The sequence below is a fragment of the Aythya ferina genome (genome assembly GCF_964211825.1).
Source record: "Aythya ferina genome assembly, chromosome: 4".
NCBI classification, from domain to species: domain Eukaryota; kingdom Metazoa; phylum Chordata; class Aves; order Anseriformes; family Anatidae; genus Aythya; species Aythya ferina.
This window is the reverse complement of record NC_140300.1, coordinates 8,984,675-9,002,003: the sequence shown is the minus strand read 5'-3', so window position 1 is coordinate 9,002,003 and position 17,329 is coordinate 8,984,675. Positions and strand designations below refer to the sequence as shown.

The 17,329-nt window shown below is 49.2% G+C and overlaps 2 protein-coding genes across 22 annotated transcripts in view; one reads left to right on the top strand and one right to left on the bottom strand.

The window, feature by feature from the left end:
• LOC311436431 (uncharacterized protein) overlaps positions 1–13,652 on the bottom strand; it is a gene marked incomplete at its 3' end in the record, with an annotated part of 39,973 nt that extends 26,321 nt beyond the window's left edge. For 7 of the 17 annotated variants that reach the window (XR_014692839.1, XR_014692840.1, XR_014692842.1 and 4 more), the window contains exons 1-3: positions 13,245–13,652; positions 13,031–13,109; positions 8,528–8,601 (exon numbers count right to left, since the gene is read on the bottom strand). Coding sequence is in view for 5 of the 17 variants with exons in the window: in XM_084518594.1 (XP_084374720.1) it covers positions 8,528–8,601; positions 13,031–13,093 (137 nt within the window). Of the gene's footprint in view, positions 1–5,521; positions 6,082–8,437; positions 8,602–9,720; positions 10,122–13,030; positions 13,110–13,244 lie in introns of those variants that run through there. The other 10 variants (XR_014692844.1, XR_014692845.1, XR_014692848.1 and 7 more) reach the window with 9 other exon arrangements.
• A 3,475-nt stretch (positions 13,653–17,127) lies between these two features.
• Positions 17,128–17,329, top strand: part of MXD4 (MAX dimerization protein 4) — a 35,527-nt gene continuing 35,325 nt past the window's right edge. For 4 of the 5 annotated variants that reach the window (XR_014693019.1, XR_014693020.1, XR_014693021.1 and 1 more), the window contains exon 1: positions 17,128–17,259. Coding sequence is in view for 2 of the 5 variants with exons in the window: in XM_084519037.1 (XP_084375163.1) it covers positions 17,196–17,259 (64 nt within the window). In the remaining 3 variants the exon portion in view is untranslated. The remainder of the gene's footprint in view (positions 17,260–17,329) is intronic. The other variant, XM_084519038.1, reaches the window with a different exon arrangement.

Genomic DNA, 17,329 nt, shown 5'->3' with positions numbered 1-17,329 from the left:
TTGCCTAAATAAATAACATCTGTGTTGCAAGAACCCCAAGATGCGTATCCCACACTACTCCACCACTCCAACAGCTAATCTTGTATTTGCTTTGGAAGCCATACAAAATCCTCAAAGGAATTAATAGCCAGCAACTGCATGTCACCAGAGCAATTTAATTTTCATTCTTTCCCCCACCAGGCTGCAGAGATGCATGTGTCTCTTATTTCTTCCTGAAACCTCGATTTGAAAACTCTCAAGTTGTTCTGTCTTCCCATAACCCTAGGGAGCGATAACAGCAGCGGTAATGAGCAAAGACCAGCAGCATCCCAGGGCAAGCTCTGGGGCAAGAGGAGAAACTGCCTGGGTGTCAGTGTCCCCAGAAGCTGATGGTGAATGTCACCTTCTTCTTAAGGACTGTGGTGATAGAAAGGGGAAATTCAGCACTTCAGGGTTTTCTTTTGGTTTTGCCATAAACAAATGATTTCATGTTGTAAAAAAATAAGTGATACTGGAATCTATTTCAGTAATTCCTAAAATATGGTCCTCAGATGCTAGTTTCTTTCTTTTGGCCTGACCTCCTTGCAGATGAGCTCCTCTCTGTACAGCAGCAGCACATCAGTCTGAGGGGGGAATGAGAGCAGCACCAAAAAGCCTGGGAACAAACCAAAGGGGAGAGAGGCAAGGAGAAGAAAATAAATTCCTGAAGTTGTCCTGGTTGTTATGTGCTCAGGTCCAGCTAAGAACAGGACCCGTTCCTTCCAAAGAAAGGCCGATCTCCATCTCTGACCCCAAATGCAGGAAGAGCAGGATGGGGGCTGCTGCTCTGATCCCAGCTAGCGCCGAACCACTTGTTCATGGGCAGATGGCTTTTGGCTTCACTTTTCAGCAAGGCCTTTTGTTCTCAGTAGGATATACTGGTGCTGAGCTCTTCAAAATCTGCCCTTAGTATCTGAACCTGATACAAGAGAAATACTTATCAGACCTGCAAGATGTGGGCAGGGTTGTGTAGTTACCATAGCACAGTGCCTAGGAGCTACAAAAAAGGGAAAAGTCCAAAACACGCCGCTTTTCACTGCTAACCCACTTGCCTGACAACACAGGAGAGAACGGGCATGCAGACTTCACCCAAAATGGAGGGTAAAAAGAAATCAACACCTACTGATGTTTTAAGAAAACACCAAACAAAAGGACAGGTCTCCAAAGCAGGCAGAGCCCCAGGTCCTCACACTCAGGCTGCTGAGGCTGGTAGGGATGCGGCCTGGGCCTGGAGGTGAGGCCTGGGCTGAGGATTTCACTTCACCCACTGCTGGTCTGAAGAGACCCCCGGGACAAACGTCACACTGAGCAACCTCTGTGTCAGGTCTCCAGAGCTTCTTTGAGTCCTGACTAGAAATCTGAGGAGGAATTGGAAGTATTTAGCAGCACGGACATTGCCTGCGTCCAGGAGGATGTGCCGCTGGCCTCGCTCCATGCGTTCCTTGGGGAAGGGCTGAGCTTGAACAGCAAGCTGCTCGAAGTTTGGCAGGCTTTTTTAAGGGAAAGTTGCAGACCCTGGAAGTGCAGAAGGTGCACGTCAGGGCAGAGTCCTCCACTTCTTCAAGCAGTAAAGCCAAAAAGCTGACTCTGAAAGAGATGCTGAAGAAAGCAGCCAGGCAGCAGGAAAGCACCCCTTGTGGTCCTGCCCCAGTACAGCTCTCTGGTGGGATGCATTTCAATTTTATTTTTTCCAAGCATCGCTGCCTTCTTACCATCTCAGTGTTACATCCCCTGCGTTGTTACTTATTTTTCTTCCTGATAGCTTTGGTCTCCAGCCTTTGCTGTTCACGGTTAAGCAGGTGAGCTGGGCAGCTGCTTTCCTGTCCAGGCAGTGCCTGGAGCTGGGAGCGAAAGGCTTTAGGTGTCACCTGCTGTCTGTCCCCTCGGTCTGAATAACCTATTGCTTGAGGAAAGAAAGTCCTAAATAACCCCTTGGTGTTAGCTTGGCCCGAGGAGCAGGACAGCATGAAATCCAGGGCCATGGTGGATCTGTCAGTGCCCTCAGCAATGGCTGATCCCACCGGGATCCCACCGGGAAATGAATATTGCTGAGGCAGGGAGATCTCTGAAGTGCAGCTCCCCCAGGATATCTGGGAATTGCCTGAGGAATGTTGTGAAGAAAGCCCAGGAAATCAGGAGCAGTGGGAAATCTGCATGGGTCAGATCCTGGGGTGGACGAAGGGAAGGGAAAGGAGAGGTGCAAGGTGGCCCCATGCAGGTGTGGGCTCTGCAAAGAGACTTTGCCCTCCTGAGCACACACATGGCACATGGTGTGCACAGGACATACAGGGTTGTGGCTGCAAGGGTAGCTGGGGACTTACCCTGCTTTGGAGAATTTCACCACGTTCCCTGATTTGTCTCTTCGGGTACTTTTTTGCTACATATTTTCATCGGGATGTGCTTTGCTAATGCAGCCACATGTAAAAAGCAGTCAGGATATACTACATAAAAACAGGAAAGATCTTTAATCTTAGGGTCATGAGAATGACACTTGACCTAGCAAAGCTACATTTGCTGTTGCTTTACTTTTAATGTAAAAAAAACTTGTACTTGTTTTCCTTTAGTACTGTCAGTGCTTCAAGCCTCTGGATTTCAGCAGCATCTCCAGCTATGAAGCTTTAGATGAGTGATGGGTCCAGGTAGGTCTTGAGAGGACTGCAATAAACTAACAGGTGATACCATCACAGAGGAGTTCGGGAGTTGATCTTGCTCTCTTTCCATCCATTTCTTCTTTTGTCTTGAAATACATCCAAGAGTCTCTTAAATGAATCAGTGTTCTTGGTTCATTGCTCATTTTCTTCAGCTAGTGAATATTCTTTCCCCTTTGGGGTGGAATAATTGGAACAGTGCAAATGGATTGAAACAAAAGTTGCAAATTAAATGACACTGTACGTACTGCTTAATAAAATAAATTCATTTGAACACCTGAATTCATTGTATAAGCAGAACTGGGAGGCTGAAGACCAGAAAGAATGCGAAAAATTGCAGTGACCCTAAACTTGAGTCAAGCAGTTGGAGCTCTGCTGTTGGGAAAGTGTTGCAGATGCACGCTGTTCTTAAAGACAATGATGACCCTGCAAAGAAAGCTCAATGGACCAACTTCCCAAAATCACATGGTAAAGCCTGTGATGAAAATACACCACTTCAGAGTACGGATACAAGGCACAGACATCACGTATGGAAGTCCCTGTATCTAGGCTGAGCTTTACAGGGGGATCTCGCCTTTATGAATACTTTCACTTCAGGTTTCCGTGATGGGATCACTCTTGCATGAGGTTGCTCACCCCGCTTTGGCAGCAGAATAAGCCAGTTTGCATTTAGCACAAAGAGGTAACTGGTATGGGAGGGGAATAGTGTCTGCATCCTCTTTTGCTGTCTCCTGTCTTGACAAGCTCCAAGAACATCACTTTGTCGGATCAGACCACACGTAGCTTATCTAAAGCTCCATTGCAGGCAAGGGGCAGGAAACCCTTGTCTCAATCTCCTGCACTATCAGAAAACTTCTACAGTTTCTTAGGCACTTGTTGCAGTACCACAATCCGTCCTTTTGAGCAAGAACACCTGCAGCAGGATCAGGTTTTATCCAGCACCAGGTATGCTGATAATGCTCCCTAATCAGCCCCAGAGCCCTCCCCGCTCTATTTCCACTGGAGCTATTTTTAAGTGACAGTGTGATCTATTTACTTTTTTTTTTTCTTTCGCTCGTTTGTCAGAGGAAGAACTGGTTGTGCCATGCGTGTGCTGCGACAAGAAACTTCCAGTTATTTTGCAGCCCGCTCCAGCTGGGATGGAGGCAGGGCTGGAGAAAGTGCTGACTGCGGGCAGGGTGAGCCCTCCGGGGAGCAGCGACCCTGCAGACCTCTTCCTGCCGGGCTTCCCCAGCGTCCAGCTGTGGGAAAAGCCTTCTAGGTTTCGTGTGACCCTGGCTCTGACGCTGGCTTGGGCTGGGTTCTGTAGCTGGGGTTGTTTTATGTGGAGCTGAGCTGCTACTTGCAGGGAGGTTGGTGGGGTTTGGTTTTGTATGCACATTATTTTTATTTTTCCCCCTCAAATTGCACCAGATTTTCAAGGAATTACAAGTTAGGTTTCGTTTCTGAATGGCTTCAAGTCACAAGCATCTAAAAATCAAAAATTAACAACTGAAATGTCCCAATGGCAAGTGTCTCTGCACAAACTATTCACATTTTGTCTCTTCAACAGCTTTCTCAAATGGCAACTTGTCGGTTCCACCTCAGTGTCTGGATATGGCTGTGGGTTCCCAAACAGGCTTTGCATTTCATTTTTTTCCTCGTTAATACATTGCAGAGTGACACCAGCCACTTTCCAGCCCCTGTGGATTTCTTCTGGCTGAAGGGAACACAAAAATCCCGCAGGAGTGGTGCTGCTCCCCAGGCCCCCAGCACTGCTGCGCGGCAGTTGTCCCACAGCTTCGCACCGGGATTTCCTCGCCCATCACATCCAGACGCGAATGGCTCACTGTAGATAAAACCCACTGAGACATACTGATTGCCTCTGCGTGTGCAGCTTTTGGATATAAATCATGCCTAATTAAACGCTGGAAAATCACATTCTCCAGTTCTACACTTGCTGTTTAGACGTGGGCCCGAAATTCCAGGTTTTGCACCTCTGAGTAATCTGAGCTCACCCATGGCTCATCCCATCACCTTCTCTTGCATGTAATAAGTAAAGTTCTGCCTTGCTACAGAGCGAATCCCATGGAGCACAGCAGGACTGCAGCTCAGGTAGCCTGGGCACCTCTCCCTCCAAGAAATGGGGCTGCAGCCAGTTCTGGGGTCCATGCTCAGAGCACAACCGGAGCTTTACTCACATTTTCTGCTCTGACCTGGCAGCCCCAGCAGCTGCAGCAGGAGGGGGAATTGCATCTCGGCGTAGCCTGCGTGCTGCCAATTCCCACCAATTATTGAGGCCTTGTTTTTTTTATTATTTTTTTTTTAATTGCAGAATCCAATAAAACTGGATTGAAACCAAGATGCTTATTTTCCCATCAAGAATCTGACTGACACTCTAAAATCTCTTAAATTTTCTAGTTGCTGTGATTAATCTAGAAGCCACTGGAAATACCAGAAACTGATATTAGAGAGATGTCGGACCCTCATCATTTCTGCTAGCTTTGGTTAAGATTCCTAAGGCAATAATAATGGAAGCTGTAAAAATATGTCCCTTATTCATCACAGCTTTATGTCAGGGGTTTACTGCTCTAATCATTAACCAGCCTGCTGCAGTATCTATGAAAATGGCTTTGCAATATTTATGAAATGTGACCTTTGTTAATTCAATGTTACCAAGTGTTGGATTCATTCTGTTTGCAAGTGGAACAGATTTCCAAACGGCTCTGCAATTAGTACAGTTTGATCTAAGCAGCCTGTCTCTGCATGGGGTAGCCTTCCCCTGGAACAGCAGGGCTGCTGTCAGAAATGAAATGTATTTTCCATACGGCCGAAAGTAAGGCTGCAACACCTGCTTGCACTACATCATCTTTGGCAAAGGTAATTGCTGAATGGATATTCCCCATAAAGGAAAGAAGGACCCAGAACTAGAAATCTTTTTGTAATGAGAAATGCTTGAATTAAAAAAAAGTGCACGTGGCCAAAACTGTTTGCTGTGTGTAATGCCGTAAGGAGAAAACAAAAGGAAGCAGGATGGTTTCAGGCTGAAACGTGCACTCTGTGCGATTCTGCAGTAGGTACGGATAAAGGAATTGCACGTGGGAACGGGAGGATCTGCGAGGAGCCCAGTGGGGTCGAGATGCTTCAGTGCATGATTCTCCAAACCATTCCCTAGGGCAACCATTCAGAGGGGATGGTGAGGTCCCTCACCACCCCAAAAGTCCGTCTTGCTGACCCAGCTCCTGCTACCATCAATTTCTGACTCCCACAGGACAATCTGTATGACTTTGGAGGGACAACATTTCTTCAGAGTGATCCGTGCCAGAGGAGCACCATGCAGTTCGGTGATCACCATGAGTGTTCAGCACCCGTAGCACTAACACAGTGTTTTTTCCATCCCCAGAGCTTTGCAGGGTCAGTATCAGAGCTGTGCTTTCTATAGAGGGAAACAAAAGCCCATATGACATAACACATCGTGAACAACACTGAGAAGTTGCCCCTGCAACTGCTTGTTCACCAGTGATGGACTAAATTAGAGTCTAACACGTAAGCTCTATGCAGAGCCATAAAAGACAGCAGAGTGGTCTTCTGTAGGTCTGTTTTATTTCCCCTGGCGTGACACACGCCTGTACTTTCCTTTGCAGGAAACAAACATCCTCCCTGATAAAGCAGGGTGGAAAGCCACTGAGGCACCACCTTCACACCCTGCGCCAGGCATGGGAACTGAGGCAGCCTGGGGAGCTGGGGCTGGCTTTATTCTGGCCAACGCCAGGGTGGGTTTGAGCAGAGGTTTCTCTCTCTGGGTGAAACCCTCTGGTTTCACCAGGCAGCGTCAGCCTGCAGGAGCTGAGCAGCTGGATGTGAAAGCTCCACTGGCTACAGACCAAGTCCTGCCCGTGCTCTGCCACCTGCATCAGGTTCCTGACTGCATCCTAAAATCCCTGGCCGGCAGTGCCTGATGGACCTCCCTTCTCCCACTGACCCCGATGATGAGCTGGTGAGCAGAGGAACTGCTAGGGAAGCAAATGTGAGTTGTGCCTGTGAGTGACGTGGGTTTCTTGGCACCTGCCCGAAAACGGTGGCAGGCACTCGTTCCCAGAGCTCAGCGGAGCGGGGGAATCCTGCTGCCTGCCTGTCACTGGGCTGTGCCCCGGGGGAAAGGGGAAGCGCAGGAGGCTTAGCAGGGAGACAGCGAGAGAGGAGCTCGAGTTACACACACAGAGGCTGTGGCGATGTGGGAAGTGGAAAGAAGAACAGCCTGGAGGTGCTGGTACCACGAACCACAGAACTGCTGCTAGCAGTGGCGAGCGGGCACCTCCGCTCCCTCCAGCCCAGCCCTGGAGGTGCATCTCAGTGGGCCATGGAGCAGGGGAAGAGCAGCAGGGTGAGCTCAGCCTCTGCTGGTCGGTGTCCGAGGACCATGGAAGCACGGGAGGTCACAGCTGCCCTCCAGCTCCTTGCTGGGGCTCCATCACGTGCATTTATTGCCACCGCGTGTGCCCTTACTGGTGCAGACTGGGTGACGTGCTGGGGCCTCTGGTTATCCCGCAGCTCTGAGGCAGGCACAAATCCAGGGAGAGAGAGAGGCCGAGAGAGAAGTGGTTTGGGAAAAACGTATCTCGAAAGCCCCAAGGTCCCACTGGAGAGGAGTGTCAGAGCCAGGTTCCTCCCCGCTGTGCCGAGCAAATTGCTCTGGGCAGCGATTCAAGGCAACGTTTTCTCTTTTCAGGCTCACGGCTTGCTCTGTCAGACAAAAGAGTTCCCTGCTACTGCATCCTTCCTCGGAGATACGGCTCTGTCCACCCCGTGCTGCTGTCCTCTTCGGGCAAATACACCCAGGAGTGAGAGCTGGGCCACCAGCTCTGAGAGCACCACACGTAAAATCCCTGTTCAGTTTCACGTCTTCTCTTTGCCTTTTTTGTTTTTCTCCAACCACTTCAGCATTTCTGATCCTCTAAGGGGGGCTCTACCTTTGTCCCTCCCATAATTAGGAAGTTGAAAGCTGTGATTAATCTACAGGGTTTATGTAAAACACAAAGGGCCTGAGAGATTGCTGAGCAAGGGGGTGGATGAGGCTGCCTAGAGTGCAAGAGGAGCCCTCCATGTGATGAGGAGAGATTTTCCCTGGGTCCCACTGGCTTGAAGAGAAGACAGCCACATTTTTCAGTGATTTCTGGAAAGCCCCCCCCCACAAGGAGATTTTTTGCATTGCACCATCCCCGCACCTGGTGAGGTGGGGAGCAGGCACAAGGCACGCAGTTTCAGCAGTGCTGGTTTTTAAAACCTGCTTCCCAGCCACCAGGAGAAGGTCAGGTGCCTGGATGAAAATGCTTTCAGTTGAATAAATCATAAAAAAATAATAATAATAGTAGATATTTCCAGACAGAAACAGTAGGCATTTCCTGCAGTGAAAAAAAATCACAATTACAGCCTTTGTGTGGCTGTTTACTAACATGTAACGTAACTGCAGGGATCAAAAGTGGGGGAAATAAACTGGGTTAAAGGATTTTTATTTTTATTTTTCAACATTTTAAGTGTTCTCCATAAAACTATTATGCTGAGAGGATGACTAATGTAACCAGTGTGTGTTCTGAAGCGTGTCATGAACACTTTTTATGCTTTCTGAGCACACAAAGAGAAACCCCAGGAGAGAATTAATTTACAAATCTGATTAAGCAGAGTGCCTAAGTGGCAAAAACCATCACGCAATAAATAGGAGGCTCCACAGGTAAGCAACACACTAAAAAAAAACCCACACACAAAACAAACACACTCCGCAGACAGCCCAGATGTGCACGTTTTGGGTAGTTTAATGTATTTGATGAGATGTCAAAGGCACACACAGTGAGAGCAGAGGTCATTAGTAATGCATTGCTTCCTACCTCCTCCTCATGAAGCCAGCATACTCCCCAGCTCGTGTAAAGCACACGGCGTTATTTGGGAAGCAGAGGCAAGCCTGTAAAACAGAGGAGTGAGTCATCAGAGAGGGTTTTGCTACCTGATGTCAAGACAGAAATACAGCAGCACAGTCCTCTGTGCAGTAAGACATGCTGTGGACCACAAACCTGCCAGCTCCTGGGGTTTTTTCCCCCCAGCACAACCAATTCCCCCACTGCTGCCACCACCACCTCCTGGTCCCAGCCTCCTCCAGCAAGATCCCAGCCTCCTCGGTCTTGACTAAAGCTGCCTTTTGTAGGGCTCTCACAAGCCTTCGTTCATTCATCCTCAGTCTTTGAGGCTGTTTCAGAAGTGAGCAGTGCTGTTGCTCAGCCATCAGAGTGTAACTGCCTTCAGGGACTTTCTGAGCTCACAGGAGCTAGGAGTTTAATTACAATCCCTCCTAGCTGCAGATCAGGGGTGCCTTCAGATGCCAGATAAATGTTCATGGTGAGTTAAAGCTTTCAGTCTCATCAGTGCACCTCTTGCATCTATCTTTTTACATCCCGGTATATATTTCCACTAATTTCCACACCCTCGGGGATAACTGCCAACACACAGAAAATTTTAAAGAGATCCTCATCGTTTCATTCAAAACTAGGGAGGTGACGGAGTTACTTGGCATGACTTGAACTTCCCCAGGTAAGGGAGCGGGTGATGAAATGCCCTGTGCTGGTGCTGTAGTGGCAGTCACACAATACAGACCCCGTTTCCACATCCAAACAGGAGGCAAAGGTGAAAATCCATCCCACATCACAGCGGCCCAGTGAAGAAAAGAAGGGAATTTTGCAGCTAAAGACTTGAACTAGACTTGAAGTACCCAAGTTCAGCTGCAGACCTGGGGATTTCTCTGTTTCTACTTCCCTCTGCACAGGGGAGGTTGAATTATAAGATTTTTCTCATACCTTTTTCTGCTTTCTGAGAGTGTACAGCCTTCAGACCAAAAAAAAAGCTCTCTCACTATGTGTACATAGAATAGATGACCTGCCTAGGTCTCCTTAGGGACCTGTAGATACCAAGACACCAACAACAAAGAAGAAGGGGTGAAGAGCTGCTGGTGTCCTGACCAGTCAGAAAAAGAAGAAGCCATGAAGCAATGCCCTGGAACTGTCTGCATGTAAAAGGTGCGCTCACTCACACGATGCTGGCACTGCCGGCGAAGCAGGAGGCTGCGTCCTCAGCCCTGAGCCCGACACCTTGGACCTGGTGGAGGCAGAGGATCTGTGCCACGCGAGGAGAGAGGGATGGGAGCAGCGGGAAGCCACCGGCAGCAGGGGAAGGAGAACAAAACCAGGACAGACGGGATCGGAGACACAGAGCCAAACATGGGCAAGGAAACAGACCTGCAGAAAGCTGGAAGGAAAACAAATCAGGTCAGCTAAGTCCTCCATGGTGGGATGATGATTTCTCTTTGTATTTTTTTGCATTTTGCAGACATCACTTTTAGCAAATGCAGTGCTGTGTGGGTACCATATGGCTGGGTCCTAACCACTCTGGCCTGCAGTGTGTTGCATTCTGGTCTCCAAGCAGATACAGCACCTGAAGAAATTCTTATTTTTATTTTTTTGCAAGCAACGTTGCTTTCAGCAAGTTTGTGTCTTTCAGAGGCCATGCCTTCTCCCCTCCACCCCTGTCGTGGATGTGTTCTGAGGCTGTGGAGCAAAGGTCTTACAAACACTTACAAGCCCATTAGCACGATTGATTTCCCACTATCTAATTAATTGCTGCAGATTTCCCATGTCCACGTTACCTGTTTTGCCATTTTCTGGAGAAGAACAAACACTCTGTCAACACAAGGTGACGGGACTGAATTTTCCCTTGTCCTATCCTTTGCATTTTCACCCCAGATGGGTGCAAAACTCCATCCTGCCACAGGCAAGAGTGGTCCAGGAGGTCTCTGGAGACCGGGAGCTCCATCTCCTGCCCAGGGCTGCAGCAAGGGTGCCCGTCCCAGCAAACACTGCCGAAATTCCCTCGCGTGCTGGAGATCCCAAAGGCTCCCCGGGTGACCAGCCCAGTGCCTCGCTGCCCCACGGTCCCAGCGCTTTGCTGGGACCCGACCTTGCTGCAATCTCTGTGCAGAGCTTCCTCCTCTCTCGGATGCTGAAAGCTGATGATTTCCTGCTTGCATTAGCTTTTTTTTTGTCGTGAGAAGGGGAGCTTGTTATAGTCATTTTATCTGACTCTTCACTCAGTTTCCGTACTTATCCCAATGAGAGAGTGGAAATTGTACATGCTTGATGTGGACTAAGAGGCTACATAAGACAGTGCAAAATCCAGCCTGTAATTTTTTATTCTAAACCATACATTACAGACACAGTTCCTATAGAGTGCTCATTTCGCATTCAGTTTCATTCCTCCATAGGGGTAATTAGCTTCCAATGAAGAAAATCATTTAATTAGGCCCACAACGGATTAGAGCCTGGTGCACAGCCCATCGAAACAGAGGAGAGGATACAAATTGATTTCAACATGTTTTGGGTCAGGCTCAAACTTCCAAAGCAAATAGAGAGATAAGACAGCATCTGCTGACTGTTCACCTGCCAAGTTTTTATGCTGCTAATTTTAGGTGCTGCAGGCAGTTGTCCAGGTTATTTACCACCTGGGCTGTTTTGATCTTGAACACACGTATTGATGCACTAGCTCACTTATCTCTACGGCGGCAATACTGGCCCAACTGTACTAGCAGTTTGGGATCGATGGTGATTCCCCTCTTATTCAGCTGGACAGCATTTTACTTACCTAATTACCAATCTCTATTAAGGGCCTGAACTGGCAAAGCTTGACTAAGCAGCCTGAAGTGCTGGACATGCTGCAGAAACACACAACTTTGTCACTGGACAACCGTACGGGGTATACCTATGCTCTTCCAGGCTCACCTGGATCCTCTCATGGCTAACAGCAGTAAGGGGCAGAATCCTGCAGTTGATTCTAGATTTCCTTCACCTGTTTTAGGTGTTATTTTTTCCCTGCTGGGAATACAACTTAACAATTTGCTTGCATACTTACTGCAGGCCTGTAAACATGTTAGAGGTATCTGTCCTTCGATGAGCAAAAGGCTGTTCTCCCATATATGTATGCACATTTCTTTTCCATTTAATTCCTTTCCATTTAATTTCCTTTCCATTTGAAAATCTGATTTCCCCAGCTTATGACGTGGTTGATCTTGGATGCCCAGGCATCCAGGTAAGAGGTTTCCATGCTCAAATTTTTCAATCTAGCTTTCCATCTTTTCCTCTCTTGGTTCCCCACTTGTAATAGATGTTTTAGAAACTAATGGCAGCTAACAGCTCTGTCGGGCTCCACAGGACAAATGAGCTCATTCTTCCATCTTTCAGACCGAACAGTGATACAGATTTGTTAGAGATTCTTCCTGGAAATTCAGAAGACGTGATCCACTTCACAGATCCCAGGAAGCATGTACCTTAGGTAAGAAAATGATGGGTTTTTATGCTCACAGGACAGATGCCATTGAGGCTGCATTACCACTAACTGATTTTATTTACAAAGCCTGCAGTTGCCTCCTTCTCCTCAGCCAGGACACGTCTGGGATTCAAAACAAAATCACATAATAAATCTTTTTTTTGGAGCCCAACATGCTATACTAGGAACTGGGATACCCAGTCCTACCCCCAGCTCCTCCCCTGGCTCAGTGACAGAGTTGGTTTGCCTATGTCTCCGTTTCTCTTTTGTCTTTTAAAATGAAAGAAGTGACACCGCTGCCTTTCATAAAATGCTTTGAGAGTGGCAGCATCAGGGAAGATTTTTTTAGGAAGATGCTATCCCAAATTATCAGGCACGGCTCAGGTAAAAGAGAGTTGATGTGATGGCGTAAATCAGTGCCTCTCAAGCTTTTCAGTCGATGCCTCGCTTCAATCAGTTAGGAATAATTTCATGCCTCGTCACAGAAGTGGCCCCGGGGGCTGCAGGCAGGGTACCGTGCGTCTCGCCTCTCCAAGCAGCTCGCTGCTTGAGGAGGGAGCACTCAAGGTCCCTTCAGCCAAACTCCCAAGGATGCCAAGACACAAATGTTGTCTTTCATAATGCTGCAATTGACAAGGAATGAATGTTAAAAGGGACCGGCATTCAGTCCAAATTACTGCTTTTTTTTCTTCAGATTTGACTTTCAGGCACGTCTGCTCCATAGCACTCCATCAACCCCAGCTAAATCCCAAACAGAGACGTGAGACGTGGAACCACTTCTGCAAAGCCAGTGCCTCAAACAGTGCAGGAGGCAACTGAACAAGAGCAGGCAGGAGGCTGGGCTGGTGGGCATCACGTACAGAGCCCACCTGCCTGAATACCTGGGGGCGAGCCAGGTCCACAGGGCCCCACGTTATCCTTGCTGCCCCTTGTTTCTCGGACCAGGTTCTCTCCAAGCCCATGCCTGGGTGCAGTTTGAGGGATATCGCAGGCCAGAAACTCATCACCCCCAGTATCCCACTTACCATCATGTCACATAACCTCAGTTTGAGGCTCTGACAGCAGCTCTCCGATTCACAGCAGTCCATCTTCAGACACTCTGAGCTTTAAAACAAAAACAAAAACACCAACCCTCTGAACTGAAAGCAAACCACACATAAATAAAGCCTGTGACTAATGCCACGCGTGCACCAGCAGCAGCCCAGAGGACAGGCAGGGCCAAGAGGCTGCAATCACTACCTGCTGGTTGGGATCAGGTTCAGTAGGGAACTGAAAAAGATGAAAGAAAGAAATATGCAGTAGCTGCAGTGAGCCAAATCTGGAAAGAATGCAAGGACAAATTATTTATTTGAGGGAGTACACGGTGAGCGGTGATCGAAGGAATTTTCTCAAAGTATGGATTCTCAGCTCCAGAGCTCTGCTCACGTGTCATGTCACACCACAGGGCAACTGATGGATCTTGGAAAAGAAATGTAAATACTCTCACTCCAATCACGAAGTGCAGGCTGTGCACAGACCACAAACAGTGCAGGTTGTGGGGCGTGGCTACTGATGGCTCTCCCTTCTGTTTCTAAATATGAAGTTTTTAGAACTTCACCATGAAGTGACAGCTACCCTTTATCACTGCAGCCCAGCTGTTACTTTAGCACTCAGCTGTTCCTGCTGCGTGCTTGTAGAAATGGGAGAGAAGAAAAAAAAAAAAAAAAAAAAGCTATTTAGAGATGCAAATTTGCAAAACCTTATGTATATTTTAGAGCTTGTACTTTGGAATTCAGCTGATCTTTTATATCCACCTTACACTTGTGCCTCTACGCTGACCTCACTGAAGCCAGTCCTGTAGTCCCCTGTAGTCCCTTGTAGGGTTCATGGGCACAAATAAAAACAGACCCAGACAGATTCACTCCAGGTGTTTTAGAAGTTTGAATGGTGGCTTCTGAGCTCAGTTGAATGCACTCTAGGAAATAATTTAAGTACACTTGCTTTATGTTCTCTAACACAGTTGGATGCTGTACTGACAGCTCCTTTAATGCAGCTACAGGTAGAAGCGTGCACTTGTACAGTCTGTGTGTACCGTACAGCATTTGTTTGGTATGAGCCAACCCATGCACTGTCTTACCTAAGTGCACATGGATTTGCTCTGGGTTTCATCTGCAGGAGCTGTGTGTGTGCCTGTGCCTGTCTGTGTGTGGTTACACACACCCTCACTGTTCGAGTAGTTTGTAACTCAGGCTGAGAGACACCACAAACAAGAATCTGCTATTTTCGTGACTGGCTGGAACCTATTTTGCAGCCCTTAGCATTGCATGACACAAGCTTGTGCACATCGTCCAGCTGGCTTTGGTGACCCCTTTCTTCCCAAAGCACTCCATCAGTGCAGGGAAGGGACCTGGAAAATGAACACATCAAATTGTGCTGGATCACCTTAAAACAACTGTTTTCAAAACTGAATACTTCACATTTAAAAACAGAAAGTGCAATTCTATTGAGTCTGATGGTTTTCATCCCAGGAGAGGTCGGATGTGCTGGGTTTCTGACCCTTAGGGAGGCAGGGGAACGTGTCCCAGCAGCTGCAGCGAGCAGAGAGAGGATATCTGTGTGCCTTTGCATTGTCTTTACTGCATGCCCTATGCAGGTGGTCAGGCAAAGGGAACTTTCTTTCATGCGTGGACAACACAGACCTGTACATATACGTTTTCATGTTACTTCACAGCAGAAAGCAACGTGAAATTGTTTCTAAATCGACTTCCAGATGAGTCAACAGCAAAGCTACCATAAATTTTGATGGGTGCAGTGAAGACCTTACTGTCTCATCGACATGCAGCACAATTTCAATGGTTCAGGCAGCAAGCAGAAAATCTTGGAGCAATTTTTATTTATTTATTTATTTATTTACTGCTGCAATCTATACACCAAATTCTCTTTTGTTGTGTAATTCATGGAGTCACGTTTTTTCCAAGCAGGTGTAAAATTCTTTTAAATTACACCACAGTGCTGCTTTCCTTACAGCCTCGTGTTTCATCTCATCCAGGAGGCCTGGACCAAATGGCAGTAAAATGCGATCAGCAACATTTACCAGCTACTTAGGTTTGCATATCTGAGGCAACAAGACTAGGAAAGAAAAATAAAAGGTAAAGCATAATCCTCATTTTAAGTCCGAGTCACTAGTCTCCTCTTAAAAGGAAACTGTAGCTGGACGAATTGACGTCTTTTGCCAAGGAATAAAACAGAGGAAAAAATTCTGTATCCCTGCAATCAGCTGAGCGGCTCCCATTCAGACTGCTCAGTTAAAACCCACAGGGCCACTGGTGTGCCTCAGTGCTCTTCGGCAGGAGGACCCATGGCAGCCTTCCAGCGCTTTGGGCCTGGCACGGCTTCGAATTTATCTATTTTAAAACTTGCTCGCATGAAAGGCAAACATTTTCGGGCAACAACTGTGCGGCAGCTCTCAGAGATAAGGCTGCCAAGTGAACAGCGCGGAGGGATGCTGCGCACAGGAAAGGTGCCGAGCTCCTTCCTGCCCAGCACAGCCCACGCGAGGGGCCAGACTGTCAAGACTGTTCTGGTCGGTGGCTTCTGTGTTCGCGGATGACAAAAGGCAGCTCAATGTGCTGGCATGGCAGGGGCTGGAAAGCTGGCAGGAATTCTGACTGCATTTCTGGGAGCTTTTCGCTTTTTTTTTTCTTTTTCTGCAGGTTAGGTTTTCTATTGTGTACGGTTTTAGTAATTCTTTTAACTCTGCGTGTTTTTGCAGTGCTGCTGTTTTCCTCTTGCCTGCGTGCCCTAAGGGGTCACGGATATACGTGCCGGGCACTTTTGTTTTTGCACAGATCTCTGCTGTCCGATTTGTGCCACCTTTGTCATTCCGTTTATTTCCATACTCTCTGCTCTGAGACTTTTCCTTAATTCTGCTCATACACCGACATCATTCGGTGTTATACCCGGTCCGTCTGGAACATCAGACAGAATTAGGTGGCAAATTTGGAGAAATTTCTCCTCAGAGCAGCCGGGCATTGGGATGGGCTGCACAGGGAGGTGGCGGAGTCTCCGTCCCTGGGGGTGTTCAAGGCAAGCTTGGAGCGGTGCTTAGGGACACGATTTGGTGGTGACACCAGTACTAGGGACGGCTGGAGCAGACGATTTCGACGTTTTTCTCCAAAATCACCGATTCTGTGCCTCCACACCCACGACACTCCCCAGCACCACACGGCCCCGCGCAGGCGCAGCGCAGCTCCGGGGCGGGCCTGGCGGCTCCTCAGCGGGGCTGGGCGGGGAGCGGCGGCGGCGGCCCGGCCCCTTCCGCCCTCCGGGGAGCCATCGTCCTGCACTCCCGGCCCTCCCTCGGGGGGCGGCCGGGCACGGGGCGGCCATGGCGGCGGCTCCCGTCAGCAGCAGCTTTTCCGCTCAATTTCACCTCATTTTATTTAAATTCACCTCATTTCACCTCATTTTATGTCATTTTATTTAATTTTACTTCATTTTATTTCACGTTACTTCGTTTTATTTCGTTTTGTTTGGTTTTATTTCGTTTTATCCCACTTTATTCCCCGCTCCTCCCGCCCGCTTGTTTTCCCCCGTCAGGCGGTGCCGTCCCCGCGTGAGGGGCGGCCGCCGCCGGCCCCGCCCCCTCCGTGCCTTGCCTCTTCCTCACAGCAACGCCCCGCCCCCTCCCCCGCCGCGCGCCACGCCCCATTGGTCCCCTCACCCTCCCTCATTTGCATGCCGCCCGGCGCACCAATCGGCGCCAGGCGTCTCATTAACATGCAGGGAGCGGGCCAATCAGCGAGCGCGGGGGCCGGGCCACCACGTGCTGTTGCTAAGCTTCGGCTTCTAAATTGTTACCATAGCCGCCAGCCAATCGCGGCGCGCGCGGCGATCTGTCAACATTCCCTGCCCCAGCCAGAGGAAAAGGGCGGGGAGGGGCGGGGCGCGGCGGCCAGCCCTGCCTCCCGATTGGCCCGGCGGAGGGGGCAGGTCCCGCCCCCGGCCGGCAGCGGGCGCGGGGATTGGCGGAGGGGGCTGCCCGTCGGCCGTGTGTCAAATGTAGGTTGCGCGGGTGCGCTTATAACCGGGGAGTCCCCGCGTGTGGGGCTCGGCGCGGAGCGGGCGGGGGGGGGGGGCGGTGGCGGTCGTGAGGGGCTCGGCTCTGAGGGGCGCTGAGGGGGCTCTGAGGGGGGCTGCGCGCACCCAGCCATGGAGCTGAACTCGCTGCTCATTCTCCTGGAGGCGGCCGAGTACCTGGAGCGGAGGGACCGAGGTACGGGGGGCGCTGGGAAGCGATCGCAGCGCAGCTTTCAGCCTCCCCCCCCCACTCCCCTTTAATTGCG